Source organism: Triturus cristatus, chromosome 7 (assembly GCF_964204655.1).
Source record: "Triturus cristatus chromosome 7, aTriCri1.1, whole genome shotgun sequence".
Lineage (NCBI taxonomy): Eukaryota > Metazoa > Chordata > Amphibia > Caudata > Salamandridae > Triturus > Triturus cristatus.
Window position 1 is genome coordinate 1,452,881,134 of NC_140590.1, and position 19,103 is coordinate 1,452,900,236.

Sequence of the window (19,103 nt, forward strand, 5' to 3'; positions counted from 1 at the left end):
GTCGTGAAAAGAAGTTTCTCTAAATCAGTCTGTGAGATCAAGACAATCTTACTTACGGATTGTTTATTTATTCCGCTTGAGAAAAGAAATGTGCTTTTCTGGTAAACACTAAAAGTTCCACTGAAACATTTCCCCCGAACATGAGAGGGAGTACCCACACCATACATTCTTGCCGGCTGGCCATGCACTATAGAATTTAGTCAAGAATGACCGAAGAATGTGGCGGTTAACTGGCTCAAAGGGGTTAATCCACACCGCACACAAATTGAAACTGAACAGTAGAGTGTTAGGTTTGATGGTTACCAGGTGGAGATTAGCCCCCCCCCCCCCATGCCTCCAAATTCAAACCATGTGTATAATGAATGTGCTAAATCACTGCCGTTGAATGAACTTCTTTTTAACTGTCATGCCACTTCTTGTATGATTGTTCTTCCTTTACATTTTCAACCAAATTCAGTGCACGTGCATGTGCGTCATATTTGCCAGAGATGGGCCAGGCCCAGGCAGCTATGGTTCCAGACTCCACATCTGTGGCGAGAGCAGGAGTTTCACGGGGGGTGGCCAGATAATTCACCCATCCCTTCAGCTGCTGAATGAACTGCTTTGGTGCCCGGATATCATTTGACATCTTAGCAGTCACACAGGTGACCAACATCCTCCCACTTGATCGCAGCTCAACTGTGAGAGGAATTTTTATATTCAACTGGAAATTGTCGAGGAAGATTAAACCCATATTTTGCTGTTACTGGTGTGCCTTTACCTGGTTAGATTGAGTATTCACGTTAATACACGCAAATTACCAAGTGAACAGTTTTCTTTGGATGGACCCTCCTATACTCAAACCTTTGTGACGTTTACAGTACTTGGAGTTGATTGTAGTGATTTCACGCATAGTGAGTAGTGTAACTTGTACCGGTATGCTAGAAGGGGGCAAACACAAGTCTGGATTTAATGCAGTGTTTTAACAGAACGTATGAAGGACTAGCCCATACAGACAGCCCTATAACACATAATAAAATGCCCTCCTCTTTTTCATGAACGTTTTGCAAGATTTCCACCATCCCCATCGCTCAATTTATTTGAATGTGTTGAAGACTCCTGAAATTGAACCATCATAACACACATCTCATTTAGAAAGTTTGTCTAGCGGAGTGCTTTCTGCTGGAGTACTTTAATGCTTGATTATCGTTTGAAAATCTGATGTAAGCTGGACGTTTAAAGGTATATGCAATGCGAATCTGATATGCTGTTGCTGACTTAGGACAGTAAACTGTTTATAGACATGGGTCTATTCTTAACATGCATATCCTTTCACATAGAAAATGTACATACTGTTGACCTTAGCAATGCAGGTGTAAAGTCCCTCTTTGTATTTTGATAGAAAGATCTTATTGCCTTTTTGATAACTTTGGAAATATCTTAACCACTGCACTTTCTCATTTTTGAATATATGAATAAAGTGACCAATCAATTAATTGGCTTTAAATGTGGCATTGGCACAGTACGGGCCTGCTGTTTTTGCATTCTGAGGACTATACTTGGCTTTCGAGGCACTTCCACGTCTGTGGTCCACGAACACCTGTACATTAGTTTCCCTGGTTTTCCTCATTCACTTCTGGAAAACTAGGTGCTTTTTCTTTTTTCTTTTTTTTTTTTTTTTCCTCCTCCCTTTTCATATTATTTGACTTCCCTGGTTTTACCCATCCGCAGCTGTCTTCAGAGAGCGAGAGAACCGAAGGGACAATCAGATGGCGCCAGCAAAAGCGAATAAAGTCAGGGTGAATAAAGGTGAGCAGGGGATCGAAGGTGAGATGGGAATCGAAGCCCTAACTTATATCTACCCATCATGATCTTTTGGAGTGCTTTTACCCGTTTAAGACCCCTTCTTTCATGGACTGCTTTTGCTTTAATTTGTGTTTAATTTACTTTTTTGATCCTGATGTGCCAAGCACACAGTCTTTTCTTACTGTCTTTTTAGTTAAGATTTTGCAACAACTTTTTGAACCATGATATGAGGGTGCTGCTACGATTGCCCCGATATTTTGAAACAGTCTCATTTAAAACGGGGTTTTTCCTGGCCAAATATATACCTCAGTATGCTTTTTACACAGTTGACTATCTGGTGGAAATACTTTGCAAACAGTTACAGTGTATTTTACTACATTGATAATTCAAAGGATAGAACCTCTTCTGAAGGAGTCAACTTCTCACTGGCTTATGTCTTAGTGTCTGATTTGTTTGTGTCTCAGTCTAATCTCTTTCTGTGTTTTTTTTGTTTTTGTTTTGTTTTTCTCTTCTATAGTTGTTGAGGAGAAGAAATCCCTGAAGCGAACCTTCCAACAGATCCACGAAGAGGATGACGACGAGTACCCTGACAGCTATTCACCTCGAGACCCAGCCACAGGACCCCTTGTGGTATGTATTTGGGTTAAAGTCACGTTTGGCTGGTGGTTGAGACACAGCAGCATATGACATGCAAAGAAAGGTTGAGTGGACGGGAAAAGAATCCTTTGCTGGAAAATGTTGTGATAAACTTTGATTGCCAGGTTCCTTTTCCTATAAGGCTTTTTTGCGAGCAATGTAAATTTCTATGCTGCTACACTAAACGGGTGAAAATAAGTGTTAGCTCCCGTGTTACAGGTAGCAAGCCTGTCTTGAGAGCTGTAAGTTTGAAGTTATAATACAATAACAGAGTAATTACAAGACTGGTGGACGATATCTATAAGCAGTGCAGTTTGAAATATAGCATGTATATCTGATAATAGCCAGCCGATTTCTGTTCTAAGCTCAGCATCCTGTTTTGTTGTGTTATTGCATTCTTTTGGCAAAGGGGATGCTTTAGGACCCACTTATGTCAAGCATTGAGACCAGGAAAAGACCAGCAATGGTGAAAGAGCGCATCTTCCCATTACTTGATTAACTTTGTGTGGTAGGTGTTAGTTAAAAGCTTTGTAATAGGAGACACTTACAATAGGAGTCCGTAATACAGGATTCTTCAGAGAATGACTGAGTGACCACCATGGTTCCACTGCAAGTTCTTGGTATTTGGTCCATCAAAAACAAATTGCTGCATTGAATTGTTATTTTACAGCTATAGGCGATTTATATTGCTTTTTTTAGTTTTATGCAGTTTCTTGAAGATAAGATATTGACTTACACATCTTAATCATGTGTAGGATTCACAGTTCCATAGTTATACAGACTTGCAGTGGCATTTTGATGTGCTTGCTGAATAATATTTTCTCTGTTGCCTATTTGACAAACCTCTTTCGGCTACCATGTTGAGCATACAAAAAAAGTGCTTCGTGAATGGCTGTAATCTGGAAGTAAGCCTTCTTTGCATCACAGAGCAACACAAAGTGCAACCTTGACGCTTTCTGAATAGACAGGGATGCATCTTCCCTTGCACTCCTAATCAGCTGTGTGCAAATTTTTATTTACGACTTGCACAGTACTTCTGCTTTTCAAGATCAGGAAGAGGCCAAGCTGCCCAGTGACGATGATTGCTCCTAAGTGGCCCAACTGATTCTGGTTCTCAGATCTCTGGAAATCGTTTGACATGTCCCTAAGTTACACATGATCACCTTTCTCAAGGAGGACAGGGCGAGTTTAGTGTTGTTGTGCAATCTTGCCCTGTGTCAGAGCTTGGTTGCTTAATAACTTAGTTGCTGAAGAAAAGTCATCAGGCTATTTGGGTCTTTTTCTCAGGACCCTATGCAGACCAAATACCCAGCTATGCATCAGTTCAGTTTAAAAGCAAATGTTTTTTCCCCATGGAGTTTTATAGCTGGGCATTTATACCAGTACATTGTCCACTGGGCAAATTGCTTTCCTTTGTGGCTTATAAGCGTATTCAACCTAAACCATTTATTGATGTTTGATCAGGTCTAGTGTGCATCGTACCTGCCTTCTATTGCTGGTTATGTTCTTGGACATCTTCCTAACCCATAGAGGAAGATTGACAGTGGACTTTGTTATTAAAGGATTTCATTAGAGAGATTTACGCTCCTACTTTTCCATCCTGCTTCAACATGGCCCCCACTTTGTAGTCTATGTTAAAGCTTATTAGATAGAAAGAAAAGTCCAGGCAGTAGCCCAGTTACTATATCAGAGGTTGTAAATGGCTTCTGGGTGCATTCATTCACTGTGGCGTCCACATACCTTTTGGTTTTGCTGTGTTTTGGTTCCATCCCTAAGCAAATGTATCATCCAGGCCACTGAGTGGGTTTGGAGTACAAGATTTACTTTGTCATAACTTGTACTTGATAAACTGATATTTGATCCACTGTACATTCTATTCTATTTAGCACACATACACCACCAGAGGTGCTTAAGTGCTAAAGCTTAAGATGATTCAGCACATGGAGATGATGGTTAAGACACTCGCTCACTGGCATCTTGTTCAGACAGTAACTGAGGGTGTGCCCACAAATGTGGTTCCAGTACTCACTGGAAATGCAGCTCTTAAACAAGGGATTTTAATACCAGACCTCAAAGGCAAACATTAGCAGGGTGAAGTATTACCAAAGCTATGACATAGTAGACAGATCCTAGCTTTGTTTTCTTGAAAGCATAATTTTTTTTTCTTTCTTCAGGCTGATGATTTGATCAAAGCACTGCAGGAACTTGAGAATGCAGCTTCGGGTGATGCCACTGTCCGGCAGAAGATTGCATCTCTGCCACAGGAAGTTCAAGATGTGTCCTTACTCGAAAAAATAACCGGTGCGTTTCTTTGGAATGAGGCTGGGCATTGAAAGAGAAGATAACAGGTGCAGAGCATGAGATTGATGCAAGGAACAGGCATGGGAAACAAAACCTTCCTCATGTGAGAGACGATAACTGGTGCAAATGCATAGGAGAAGATTACAGGTATATGGCATGTGAAGATATCAGGTGGAAAGATTGGGAAAGGAAGATAATAGGTTCAGGGCTTGCAAGGCATGAGTAGAGTAAAGCATGACAAAATTGGTGCAAGGCATGAAAAGAAACTAGTGCAATGTGTGGAAAAGGAGTAAAAATGATGATACAGCATGAGATGCCGAGCATGAGAATATGCGATAATGTGTGCCAGACATGGGAGGGTAATCTAGTGCAAGCAACTGTGATATAAGTGACAACGCAGGCTTTGGTGTGCAAGGCTAGCGAAGGGCCGACACTGATGTAAGGCCTAGGAAGAGAACATAAAAAGTTGAAAACATGAACAGCGAAAAAGATAGCTGTCTGACCATAGCTAATCAGAAAGTTGCCTTGTTTGCTATGATTACAAGTGCAGAGATTGGCCAGAGAAGGTAGGGAGTACAAGGCATGACACAGGAAGCTATATGTGCCTTAAACCATGGAAATTGTAAGCTAACTGATTAAAGTGGATAACAAATGCAAGTTGTGGGAAGGAAAAATAAATGCTGTAATACATAAGAAGTGAGCCTAAGAAGTGCAAAGCATGTAAGTACTAGAGAACTAATACAAGAAATGTCAATGGTGGCTAAACAGTGCTGGACTTAGAAAGAAGAGACTTCTTGCAGAAGCAATGATCTGTGAAGATAATCTGCTACAATGCACAATAAGGGTAGTTAGATTGAGGATATGGGAACAAAAGTTGTTTACAAGCCATGGAAGAAGATGACCATTCAGTACATGGCGATACTAGTTCAGTAGAAATGAGTAAATCTAACTGGGCAGAGTCCGTGAAATGAAGGCGGCGAGCCAAGTCATGGGATGTTATGCAGGCATGGCGAAGAGCCTAACCAACATTGGAAGTGTGCACTACATATTATATGCTAAGAGACACAACACATGAAGGAAGGCAGGAAAGGAGGATGCATTTGTAGATCATGAGTGTGACTCAAAACAGGCACAGTAAGAGAATCGTCATGGCACATGACTGAGGCAAAAGTAACTGGCAGGGGAAAGGCATCCAATTAATGATGCGATCAAGCACATGAAGACTAGGTGCAATACATAATTATTGCAAAGGTAGATGGTATTGGAGAACATCCATGGTGATGTCGAATATTATGACCCTGAGATGATTAGAACTATGGAATGAGCAAATAATTGAAGCCTTGCATGGGTCTGAGATAGTCAGCATGCCACCAGATAAGAAAAGCTTTTATACTTGAAAGAGTTGAGTATGGCATTGAGCAAAAGAAGGAATTCAGACAGGGTGGAGTTTACGATTTGGGCTAGGAGTGCCACAAGTGATGGCAGATAAGTCCAAAACGTGTTACTAGATGAGAGGTGGAGATTTGATAGGCACTGTGGAAGGCAGCAAGCAGTCATATGAAGTAAAAGTAACGGGTCTAAGATATCGGTTTCTTGTTGGGAATAGCAATGAAAGAGTAAATAAAAGGGCATGGTGTAGGTTTGAGGCTGAGAAGCATGGTCAAGAGAAGAGGAAATTAAGTATTCTCCAGCATTGGATCTTTTATATATTCACTTACATGAATCATTTGCCGATGTGAGGCTTGGAATTCCTGGTTGACTTAAAAAGAAGTAAACTGTTAAAATTACCCTAGGCCTGAACAACAGTTTCTGATGGATATTTCTGCCTGTGGATTCCTCACCTTTTCAATACCCCCCTGCACCAGCATTCTGCGGGAAAATTCTTTCCTAGCTCTCCCACGTCGACGAGGACGTCACAATAGCAAGGCTACGCTTGCGGCACTGTATGACGTCATCGGAGCCACAAAGGGACCTCGTCGGCGTGCTGACGTCAGTTCCCTTTTTTTGTGCCGTCGACACTTAGCGGTTTTTCCCAGGGCTTTCCATTTTCTTCGTGAACAAACTTTGTATCTCTATATTGTTTCAGAATGGCTACTTCCAGGAAGACTGGATTCAAACCCTGCAGAGAGTGTGGTGGGCACATGTCCATTACAGACCCGCATGATGACTGCTTGTGGTGCTTCTCTTCGGACCACGACGTCGAGGAACGCAGAAGCTGCAGGAAAATGAATCCAAAGGCGATTAAAGAACGTGAAGCCAAGTTGTTCATGGCGAAAGCCAAGAAGGAGAAGAGAGGTAGGAAGAGGGCGAAGTCTTCGTCTTCAAACAGTTCGAGATCAACTCCTTCTCCTCAAGCGACGCCAGTACCATCTTCGGCTGCGGCGTCGCCGGTTTCAGAGGTTTCTTTGTTTCATGAAGATTCACCGGCTCCAGCGACGTCACCGGCGCCGGGTGGGTCCTTTCCAGGCCGTGTGGCTTCACCTGTGCGGGCGCCGTCCTCAACTCTGCAGGCTCCTGTGCGACCTCAGGTGACTCCCCTACAGGAAGGTATGGATCCATATCCTCATTTTCCTGCTCCTGGGGCTGACTCTTCGCATTTTCTCAATGCGATGTTTGGTCTATTTACCAGAGCCTCGACTCCATTCGGCGTGCCTTCGGGCCCCATGGGTCCTTTGGCTTTCAACCTGGGTGTTCCTCAGTTCTATCCCCAGGCTCCTTTCATGCCATTTTTGCCTTCGACTCTGGCTTGGCATTTCCCGGCGCTGAGTCGGCTCCACCTCGAATTCGATCGATGTCGAGGCTCCTCCATCGACGCCGTTGGCATCTTTTCCGACACCGCATGTGGCTCCACCGACGCCGTTGCCTTAGCATCGCTCCAGGAGAGAGGCTCCGAGATTGCTTGAGGAGAAGGAGTATTTGCAGGATCAAGAGGAAGGAGAAATTGTGGACTTTGTGGATGAGTTTGAAGGCCTTCAGGAAGCTAGTGGCCTAGATACTTCCCCTGAGTATGACTTACCATCTGCAAGTGGATGTGTTGTACAGGATGTTGCACCTTACCATGTAGTTATAAAGAAGGCGGCTGATTTATTGGGCCTGAAACTTCCCTCTGCGGAGATAAAGACCAACATACTAACGGAAGTTTTAAATACTTCTTCGTCAACTTCTGAGCCTCTACTTCCTTTCACAGATGCCTTAACGGATCCAATTCTGGAAGTGTGACAGAAGCCTTTGTCTTCTCCGGCTGTATCTCGTACTATCTCGAGAAGGTACAGGCCTGCCCCTGGTGACCCGGCTTTTTTGTCATCGCGACCGACACCTGAGAGTTTAGTTGTCCAAGCTTCTTGCTCAAAACCGTCTTCTACTGCTTTTCCTACCATTTTGGGCGATAAAGACTCGAAGAAGACGGAGCAAGCTGCGAAGAAGGTGTTCTCTTCTGCGAGTATAGCTCTAAAGTCAACTAATGCAACTTGCCTTCTTGGACGATATATACATGCATTGATGGACTTTGTTGTTCAATTGGCTCCTAAGTTGCCTGAGGAGGATTGTGCCAACTTCTTGGAAGTCCTTTCGGATTTGCAGGCCGCAGCACGACAAGTGATTCAGTCAGGCATGGACACTGCTGACTCTATGGCTCGTGTTATGGGGTCTTCTGTGGCTACAAGGAGACAGGCATGGCTCAAGTCTTCTGGTTTTTCGGCTGATGTGCAGGCGACTTTGTTGGATTTGCCCTTTGATGGGTCAAGGCTCTTTGGTTCAAAGGCGGACTCAGCCTTGGAACGTTTCAAAGACAGTAGAGCTACCGCAAGATCTTTAGGCCTCCAAGTGCAGTCTAGAGGTTATGGGTACAAAAGATATCGGGGCTTTGGGAGATCTGCTTCCTTTCGTGTCCGCCAACAATTTCAGCAGAGCCAACAGCAGAATCCCTTGTACAAATCGTACAGAGGGAAGAATAAGAGAGGCCTCAGGGGTGCAAATCGTCAACAGGCTGCCTCCTCTTCCTCTACCTCCCCTCCCGCCACTGTTGGTACATCAGGAAAGCAGTTCTAGATTCCCCATCTTAGAACATGTTGGTCCAGTTGGAGGTCGGGTGTCCCACTTTCCACAAGATTGGAGACTGATCACATCAGATCGTTGGGTCTTGAATCTTGTAGAGAATGGGTACGCCCTCCCATTTTTTGAAGTTTCCTCCTCCTTACCCTCCTCGCCAGGGTGTTGTTCAGAAGACCATTTGCTGCTTTTGCAGCAGGAGGTTCTCTTCCAGGGGATCCTCATCAATAGTCATAAGCACTGAATATTCCCGCCCATGTGCGGGGACCCCGGAAATAATAAAAATGATATATGAAAAACACATATATATACAGCTCTGTATATGTATAAACATATATTATTTTTTCCAACCCAATGCAGCTCCCATAGTAGGCTAGACAATGTAGATCTAATATGCTAATAAACACTATAGGTATACAAATACACCTAAATCTTTATTTTTTTTAAATGAGATAAAACTCATGAGAAAGAAAAAAAAAAAAAACACTGTGCCAAACACAGATGAAGAAACATTGTTAGCCTGCAGGCTGCATTGCAATACAATACCATAGAGACTGAAAAGCCTTGTACAGGTAAAAACTGGCACCGTGCCTTTAAGGCAGCTCTGATTCCAATATCCCATCATGCCTCAGGGGTGACAGTTGGGTCAGTTGTTCTTTCCGGCTCCTTCTGTCAGGACCCTGGAATTCAGCTCTCTTCATTTTTAGGTCGAGAACTACCGGTCTGCCGAAGGCAGAACCGAAAGTCGGGAGATTTAATGTTTTCTAGAGTGGCTATTTAGCCCGCCTCTCTTTTTGCTTCTCCTCCATTGGCTGGCTTCCTAAACAGAGGCCAGCCATTGGAGGAGAGAGCCGTCCCTCCAAATAGGCTCCGTCTCTTTCAGATTCGGGGGCGTGTTCTTGCTGTTCTTTCTACTTTTTAGCCACGCCCTTACTCAGGCGTGTTTTTCTCTCCTCCAGCCAATGGCAAGAGGAGAGAAAAAGAAACACGCCCCCGAATCTGAAACCGCCGCTGCGTTTCTCCGAGGCATTTCTGCTTCGCCTCGGAGAAAGGCAGTGGTGGTGTGCTTGCGCGTACAAAGTTGGTATGAACATTTATCTCTTGCATTGTGGACTCACACGAAGATGGAAGATTGTATAATGCCAAGCTATGACTTTTAAGTACAACAACGTCTCTAGCGTAACTGTTGGTATGCCAAACACTCTTCATCACACCATGCCTCTGTTATGAAGACTACAAAGCTTACGCATTACATCAAGTTATCGTCCATGATGACGCCTACGTACCCTGCGGGAAAGATGAATACACTAAAATCCTGTGGCCGTGCGTCACGCTTGCTTCGAATCTAACTCGTGGAAGCGAGCCTAACAAAGTTAAAAGTTTAAAATTTGCCTTGTAATCTGCACAATTCTATATTTAGAGAATCCGTAAAATCAGCAATGTTTGTGTAGTATTTGAAGGTCTAAAAAAAAAGCCGTTTTCAGAAGGAAAACCAGCAATGGCTAATCCACTAAGGATCTCTCTCTAACGAGGACCCATGGGTTCAAAGGCTAGCGTTGTAAATCCCGCTGGCATGCAAACTGGATAAGCTATATTCATGCTGCAGTATGACACGCTTGAAGGTGAAAGCGAGCCTAGCGAAGTTGGAAACTCTCCTTGTAACGTGCTGGATTTATAAATTACAAATCCTGTATACTGAGACCTAGAAACCAGCAGTATTTGTTAAGTATTATAAGGTCTCAAAAATGAAGCCGTTTTCTGATGGAAAACGAGCAGTGGTCACTTCACTGGAAATCTATCTTTTATGAAGACATTGTGCATAAAAAAATAGGGCCCTCGCATGGCATTGCAAACCATTCAGTGTGCTTACATATCCGTCGGTACCCTGGGCTTCCAGAAGCTGCAACCGGAGGAAACCGGCAGTAGTGATCTTTTTATGTACGTAGTCTCGTAACCGCCCTGCACCGGTATTTCTAACTAACCTATATGTATGGCCCATCATGATGACGTATGTGCAAAAAACTACCAGCAAGCTCTAGGGCTCATGAGAGTTGTAGTTTAACATTACAAACGAAATGCACATTGAGTCGTTGTATCAAAGTTGACTAAGGACAAAACGAAAAGTGCATAAATAAATGTGGCAGCATATAGCACTCGATTTTTTTAAAAGCGAGCATAAAACAGGAATTTCATGGTGCTCGATTATATGTTAGAGTTCTCGAACGAGCCGTTTTTTGTTTTTTCAACAGAAAAACAACTGTGGCTGAATCGCTGGAAATTACCCATGTAAAATTGTGACGTGCAGAAATTAACATATGCGGCTTCTAAAAGACTCTAACAACCAGACAGAAACAGGACAACCGATCTGTACGTTAGCTAGTCCGTCTTCAGTTTCCATGAGAGAGCGAGCCCTGGACAGTCTGAAGATGGCGGCGTCCGTGGTGCTGAGCCTGGACACACTGCTCACTGAGCCTTTGCTGCTCATCCTGTCCTTCCTGGACTATCGTGACCTGACCAGGTACCTGGGGGCGGGGAGCAGGGAGGGTGTAGGGGAAGCGACGAAGAGCAACACGGAGTGCAGAGGGTCGATGTTAGCAGTGGAGAGGGAGCAGGAGCCTGACAGTGGGAGCTACTTCAGCTGATGCACTTTCCACTTTATATGGTGGCAAGTTTGTCGCTGTTACGTTTGACGCTTGGAGCCAGTCTTGCCCTTTAGCTGACATAAACTGCTACTTTGGGATTTTAAAACTTTACCTTGACCTGAAAATATGCAAATTGCAGGTTTCTGGGTGAAGATGTCACACAGGATACGGGGATGGCCACCTGGCAGCTCAGTTAGTCATTACGTGTTTGGCATCACTGCTCGTACAGGCAATAGAGTTGTTGGCACGTCTCTCCACACCCCCACGTTAGCTTTAAGATGCCTGTCAAAAATGTCTAGCTCCTTACTGGGAGCCTTACTGGCGGTCGCTCATTCAGCCCAAACTAGCGTTTGAGTCACTAGCACATTTTTTTCTGTTCATTATTACACCTCTACTTGTATCTTGTATGTATTCACCGCATTGCAGACTGAGACTGGCAAATTCCGTGACATCACTTCTGGTGACACCACCTTACTTGGAGCGTCCCCGAACTTCTGTTTTTTAGGACTTGTGCCCTGGTGTATTTATATATTTCTATCTCACTAACTCACTTTCACTCTCTTTCACTACCTCTCTCTCTATCTCACTACATCACAACATCACTCTATGCTTATATATCAACATCCCTCTCCCTCACTACCTCACTCTCTCACTCTCTATCTCACTACCTCACTCTCTATCTCACTACCTCACTCTCTATCTCACTACTTCACTCTCTATCTACCTCACTCTCTATCTCACTACCTCACTCTCTCTCTCACTACCTCACTCTCTATCTCACTACCTCATTCTCTCTCACTACCTCACTCTCTCTCTGCTAATGCAATAGGTATCACATATGCAAAAAAAAAGCTAATGCCAATAGAAATGACAATGCCATTTATTTAGGGATACAAAAATAATAAAAAAAATGAGCAATACCAATAGCTCTACCTATAATATTGCCGAGACCATTGCATTGTAAATGCTTGTTGACTTTCTAGTCAAGAATTTGCCAAGTTTTGGTGATTTTTTTTGCTTCATCTTAATTATACTCCTGTTTGGTGAAGCATTTGCTGTTTTTTCTGACAGATTTTCAAAGCTTTTTTCTGTCAGAAAATGCCTTCCTTGTTCATGCCCTGTCCATCCTGTGGCAAAAAGAAGGCTTCTTCGGATACTCATGATGTGTGTATCATTTGTCTACCTGACACACATTCCCCTGCTTCCTGTCGCCATTGTAAGAACCTTTCAAAGAGGACTTTGAACGAAAGGGAGAGGATTAGGCTTTATGGCCTTTCTGAGAAGCGGTCGACGTCGAAGCAGTTGATTCCTGTGTGTTCTCCATCGGCGTCGGGCTCGGCGTCGAAGACTCCAGCGGCGGGATCGTCGTTGAGAGGTGAGGAGACCAGGCAGAGTCACGCTTCCAAGAGAAAATAGACGTCGATGCAAGATCCGGCGGCAAAACGCAGGCGTTCGTCGTCAAACTTCACCGTCGAGGAAGCATCGCCCGGCGTCGAAGGAGAAGCATCACCGCTCGGCGTCGAAGTCAACATCTAGGAGAAAGTCAACGTCGAGGGAACGGTACAGACGGTCGCTGTCGAAATCTACAGCGACGTCAAGAAGATCGTTGTCAAAAGAACACAGGCAATCGCCGTTGGAGACCTCATTGACGTCGAGAGTTAGATCGCCGTCAAGAGAAAGGCGCAGGCGCTCGTCGTCAAAGTCATTAACGACGTCGAAGCGGAGATCGTCGTCGGAGCATGGATCGACGTCGAGGCAGGTGCCTCCGTCGTCAAAGGTTTTCATGACATCGGCGAGGACACAGACGTCGAGGCGAAGTTCCCCGTCGGGTTCTAGGCCTCCATCCAGGTTAAGCCCTCCATCGACGACAAGGCTCTCAACGTCGAGGCATGACTCATCGCCGGTTGTCCACTCGGCGTCGAAGTCCAGATCTCCGGCGATAGGCTTATCGCCGTCGAGACAGCCCACCACTGTGGGGCTTCAGGAGAAGAGGTCAGCGTCTAGACTGAAGTCTCCGCTTAGAGAGAGATTTATACCGATGTGACATCGGAGCAGGGTTCAGCCTCTAGGTCTCCACCTATTTCCATTTCACCATCGGCCTCAGCAGGATCAGGATCTCCACTTTCTCCTTCAAGATCCAGATCTCCAGAAGTCCTAAATTCTTCTCCAGCTCCTCTTTCCCCAGTAGACGATCCTCGTCCATCAAGTCCTCAATTGAGAACGTCACCGACACTCCAAAGGCAGGAAGAGGGACAGCATCCGAGACAAAGTCCTACCAGAGTGCTACCTCAGTCCATACCACCACGTATGCCTGCCATGTTACATGCAGTAAGCATTTCCTTGGCCAGATTGAGGAACCTTGTCCAACCTAGGAGACCAGCAAGTTCCCATTCTCGGGAAAGAGAATATGAACGGCGTTCACGTTCGCCCAGGAGAAGGTCGAGATCAACCTCTCGCAGGAGAGAGTCGGTGCGATCTGAGAGACGAAGGCGTAGATCTCCTACATCCTCTTCATCAAGTCGTTCTTCCAAAAGAGATTACTCTCCCACACTGACAGATACGCCTCCATCTCGAGTTTCTCCAGTGGATGACATCAGCACTTTTCAAGAAGTTTTGTGCAGGGGAGCGGCGAAGTTGAACATTCCGATGTCTGTTCAGGAAACCACTTCCTCAGTCATCTTTGAGACACTTCATGAAAGAACGGCGACTCGTCCACTGTTGCCTCTGGTCCCTGGCTTGCTTAAATCAGTGATGGACGTCTTCCTCACGAAGGCTACCATCAAGTCGGCTCCGGCGCGAATCCTTAAGAAATATCGTCCCGCTCCGGAGGACCCTCCACCTGACTCTGTGATCATGGCGTCCGCTAGGAAGACCCACTCAGTAGCATTGTCGTCCACAGTCCCTCCGGACAAGAAGAGCAAGACGCAAGACTCTTGGGGTAGAAGAGCATGCGGATCGGCCGCTTCCAGTTTAAAGGTTGCCAGTGCCTCAGCGCTCTTGGAGCACTACGACAGAGCACTTTGGGATTCTCTTCAAAGATTCGTAGACAGGCTTCCTCAGGAGGATAGAAAGGATTTTGAGGAGATCCTGCAGGAAGGCAGTTTGGTTTCTAATCAGGTGATAAGTGCGGCAGCAGACGGAGCTACGCTAGCAGCTCACTCCTACGCCCATGGTATTTCAGCTAGAAGATCCTCTTGGCTGAGGTTAACGGCTCTTAAGCCTGAGGCTCAAGCTAGGATTCTCAACCTACCTTTTTCTGGAACTTCGCTTTTTGGCTCACACACAGACGACGAGATGGCTCGTATGAAATCAGAGCTCGAGACCATGAAAGCTGTGGGTCTGGAGAAAAGGAAGGAGTTCCGTCGTCGTAGGGGAATCTGACAGGGGTACCTTCCAGCAGAGGGTTCAAACCCCTCACTGGCAACCAAGACCAGCAAGGGCAGAAAAAGCAACAATTCCAGTCTCGTAGATCATCTAGAGGACGAGGGAATAACCGCCAATCCAACAGCGGTAACAAGGCTCAAGGCAAACAATGAGCAATCGCTTCCTCCAATACCGTCCACCGCTCCAGTGGGGGGGGGGGAAGTATTTCGCGACATCTTCGAGAGTGGCAAAACATCACGAGAGACAAGTGGGTCCTAACTATACTGCAACATGGATACTCTCTTCGTTTCCGGAGTCCTCCTCCCTCGATCCACCCAGTGCATTCGAATCATCAGCTCAAGATGCTACGAGAAGAGGTGGCGACCCTTCTTCTCAAATCGGCCATAGAAAGGGTTCCGAGAGCACAGAGAGGGAGAGGAGTCTACTCCAGATACTTTCTAATACAGAAAAGAAGTACAAAACAGAGTTCAGGCCCATCTTGGATTTACGAACACTCAACAAACATATCAAAAAAGAGAAGTTTTGCATGTTAGCGCTCCACCAAATATATCCACATCTCCGTCGAGGCGATTGGATGTGTTCGCTGGACCTACAAGATGCGTACTTTCATATACCCATCTGCCAACGTCATCGAAAATTCCTGAGATTTGTGGTCAGAACCTCCCACTACCAGTTCAAGGTTCTACCATTTGGCCTAAAATCAGCACCTCGAATGTTCACAAAGTGCATGGCAGTGGTAGCTGCTGCCCTGAGTCGCGCAGGTGTCTTCGTCTATCCCTATCTAAACGATTGGTTACTGAAAGGTCCATCGCCCCAGAGTGTAAGCTCACAGCTGACACGCTGCCTGAATCTGTGTCACCGATTGGGGCTTCGAGTGAATTACAAGAAATCCACCTTCACGCCAACGCAAAGGATACACTACCTGGGAGCAATTCTGGATTCCGAGCTAGGAAAAGTGTGTCCTTCGGAGGAGAGACATTTATCCCTCGCTCAAAAAGGCAAGCGGGTAATGGTCAACAATCTGTCTACAGCGCGACAGATATCATCCCTGCTAGGGGCCATGGCATCTTGCATATTCCTAGTGCCCAACGGCAGGTTGCGAATGCGTCCTCTCCAACAGGATCTAGAGGACAAATGGGACCAGAAGACTTCTCTTTGGGAGGACAAAGTATGTCTTTCGACAACGGCCAGACAGGCGATCAAGTGGTGGATGAGGCCGATCAATCTACAAGTTGGAATTCCTTTCCATCAGGAACCCCCATCGCAAACATTGATCACGGACGCATCGCTCCAAGGCTGGGGCGCGCATCTGGGGACTCTACAGACCCAGGGGCTCTGGTCCAGCAGCGAGCAGCTATATCACATCAACATGCTAGAGCTCAGGACAGTACATCTCGCCCTCAAGGCTTTCCTGCCCTCAATCAGCACGAGTTCCATTTTAGTACAAACTGACAACACCACCACGATGTACTACCTAAACAAGCAGGGAGGTACTCGTTCCAGGACTCTCTCACTGGAAGCTCAATCCCTGTGGCACTGGATTCTGGCAAGGAACATTTCCATAACGGCGGAACACCTGCCAGGCGAGCTCAACGTTCAAACGGACTCACTCAGTCGGCACTTTCAAGATCCAGAGGACTTGGTCCTCAACGACGAGGTGCTAGAGGACATTTTCGAGGAGTGGGGCCGTCCACAAATAGACCTCTTCGCGGACGAAAGCAACACAAAATGCTGAGGCTTCGCCTCAAGGTACTATCGACCAGGGTCAGTGGGGAATGCCCTTTTGATTGACTGGTCAATGACATTTGTGTACGCTTTTCCGCCTCTTTCACTAAGGCCGAAAGTTGTGACCAAGCTGCAACACTCTGCCACCAAGATGATCTTGATAGCACCGGATTGGCCGAGGCAGTGGTGGTACCCAGATCTCCTTCACCTATCGATCCGGCCGCACAAGCGTCTGCCATGCAGGCCGGACTTGCTAACCAAAATGCAGGGGAGGATTTACCATCTCAACCTTCCCTCACTGAGCTTAACAGCATGGCTCCTGAAGTCCTCCAGTATGGCCATTTAAACCTTCCTCAGGAATGTATGACCATATTGAAGGAAGCTAGGAGGCCTTCTACAAGACACTCATATTTTTGTAAGTGGAAGAGATTTTACATATGGTGTATTCAAAATCATTATAACCCTACAAAGTGTCAAGAGGAAGTGATTTTACCTTATCTACTCCACTTAGCCAGGGTGGGATTGAAATTTTCCTCCATCAAAGTGCACCTGGCGGCCATTACGGCCTATAGGTGCTCTCCCTCTCAGCAGTCTTTCTTTAAACTGCAAGTGGTGAAAGATTTTTTGCAGCGACTCAAGAAGGTTTACCCCCAATAAGGCCTTCCTCGCATCCTTGGGAGTTGAACCTGGTTCTCTCGAAGCTTATGAGTCCTCCTTTCGAACCCATACATAAGGCTACTTTACAACACCTTACGTGGAAAGCAGCCTTCTTGGTAGCCATTACCTCTGCACGTAGGGTGAGTGAGATTCAAGCCCTTTGCTCGAAAGAACCCTACATGGTTTTTCACCTTAATAGAGTGGTTATGAGGACTCGCCCATCCTTTTTACCCAAAGTGGTATCCGATTTTCATGTAAATCAGAATATCTCGCTACCAACATTCTTGCCCAACCCTTCCTATTCTTTGGATATTAAGCGAGTTCTCAAATTCTACCTAGATAGAACTAAGGCTATCCGAAAGTCTGACCAATTGTTTGTAAACTATGGTGTTGTCCGTACAGGTTTTGCAGCATCTAAACGTTCTATTGCCAGATGGATTGTGTCAAGCATTAAATTGGCTTACCAACTAGCTCAAAACCGTTGTGGCCTCTACCTAAGGTACATTCCACAAGAGGAAAAGCGGCTGCTGCTGCGTTTCTCAATAATGTCCCACTCTCCGAGATCTGTAAAGCAGCTACTTGGAGATCTGTCCATACATTCACGAGACATTATTGTCTGGACTCGGACACCAGAGCAGACACTCAAGTAGGGCAAGCCTCTTTGAGGAATCTGTTCAACAACTGACTATCTCGGTTGTTGTCTTCAATGTTTAGTGCAGTTCTCATTTGCTATTCTATTCAGTGCTTATGACTATTGATGAGGATCCCCTGGAAGAGAAAAAGTTACTTACCTGTAATCCTAGTTCTCTTCCAGGGGTATCCTCATCAAAGTCATAAGCAACCCACCCGCTTCCCCAGGCAAATGAGAGAATTGTATCATAAATATGGAAGAAGTATATCTTTGTGTTTTAGACCTGCGGGTCCCGCAAAGAACAACTGACCCAACTGTCACCCCTGAGGCATGATGGGATATTGGAATCAGAGCTGCCTTAAAGGCACGGTGCCAGTTTTTACTTGTACAAGGCTTTTCAGTCTCTATGGTATTGTATTGCAATGCAGCCTGCAGGCTAACAATGTTTCTTCATCTGTGTTTGGCACAGTGTTTTTCTTTTCTTTCTCATGAGTTTTATCTCATTAAAAAAAAGAAAGAAATGATTTAGGTGTATTTGTATACCTATAGTGTTTATTTGCATATTATATCTACATTGTCTAGCCTACTATGGGAGCTGCATTGGTTTGGAAAAAATAATATATGTTTATACATGTACAGAGCTGTATATGTATATGTGTTTTCCATATATAATTTTTATTATTTCCGGGGTCCCCGCACATGGGCGGGAATATTCAGTGCTTATGACTTTGATGAGGATACCCCTGGAAGAGAACTAGGATTACAGGTAAGAAACTTATCCTTCTTACATTACTCCAAAAAGATGCGATAGAGGTGGTTCCGGAGCAGGAAAGGGTTCAGTGTTGTTACTCTCGATATTTCCTGATCCCCAAAAAGGATGGTCGCTTGAGACCAATCTTGGACCTCAGGATTTTGAACCTTTACCTCAGGCAGGAAAAGTTAAAAATGTTGACCTTGGCTCAGGCTCTCCTTGCGCTGCAACAGGAAGACTGAATGGTGTCCATCGATCTGCAGGATGCGTATTTTCATCTTCCCATCCTGAAGTCGCATCGGAAGCATCTCCGGTTCACGGTGGGATCGCAACATTACCAGTTTGCGGTTCTTCCGTTCGGTCTCTCTTCCGCGCCTTGTGTCTTTACAAAGGTGATGGCGGTGGTAGCGGCTCATCTCAGAAGATCAGGGGTTCCTGTTTTCCCCTACCTGGACGACTGGCTATTGAAAGTGGAGTCTCCAGAGTTGGTTTCACGCCACTTGCAAGTGACAACTCATCTGTTGTTCAAATTGGGTTTTTCGAT

General features: G+C 45.4%; 1 protein-coding gene across 2 annotated transcripts in view; it reads left to right on the plus strand.

Moving 5' to 3' along the window:
* Nucleotides 1–19,103, plus strand: part of RPRD1B (regulation of nuclear pre-mRNA domain containing 1B) — a 218,564-nt gene that overhangs the window by 137,795 nt on the left and 61,666 nt on the right. For both annotated transcript variants that reach the window (XM_085619202.1, XM_085619201.1), the window contains exons 4-6: nt 1,711–1,788; nt 2,303–2,415; nt 4,596–4,722. In XM_085619202.1, coding sequence (XP_085475328.1) covers nt 1,711–1,788; nt 2,303–2,415; nt 4,596–4,722 — 318 coding nt within the window. The remainder of the gene's footprint in view (nt 1–1,710; nt 1,789–2,302; nt 2,416–4,595; nt 4,723–19,103) is intronic.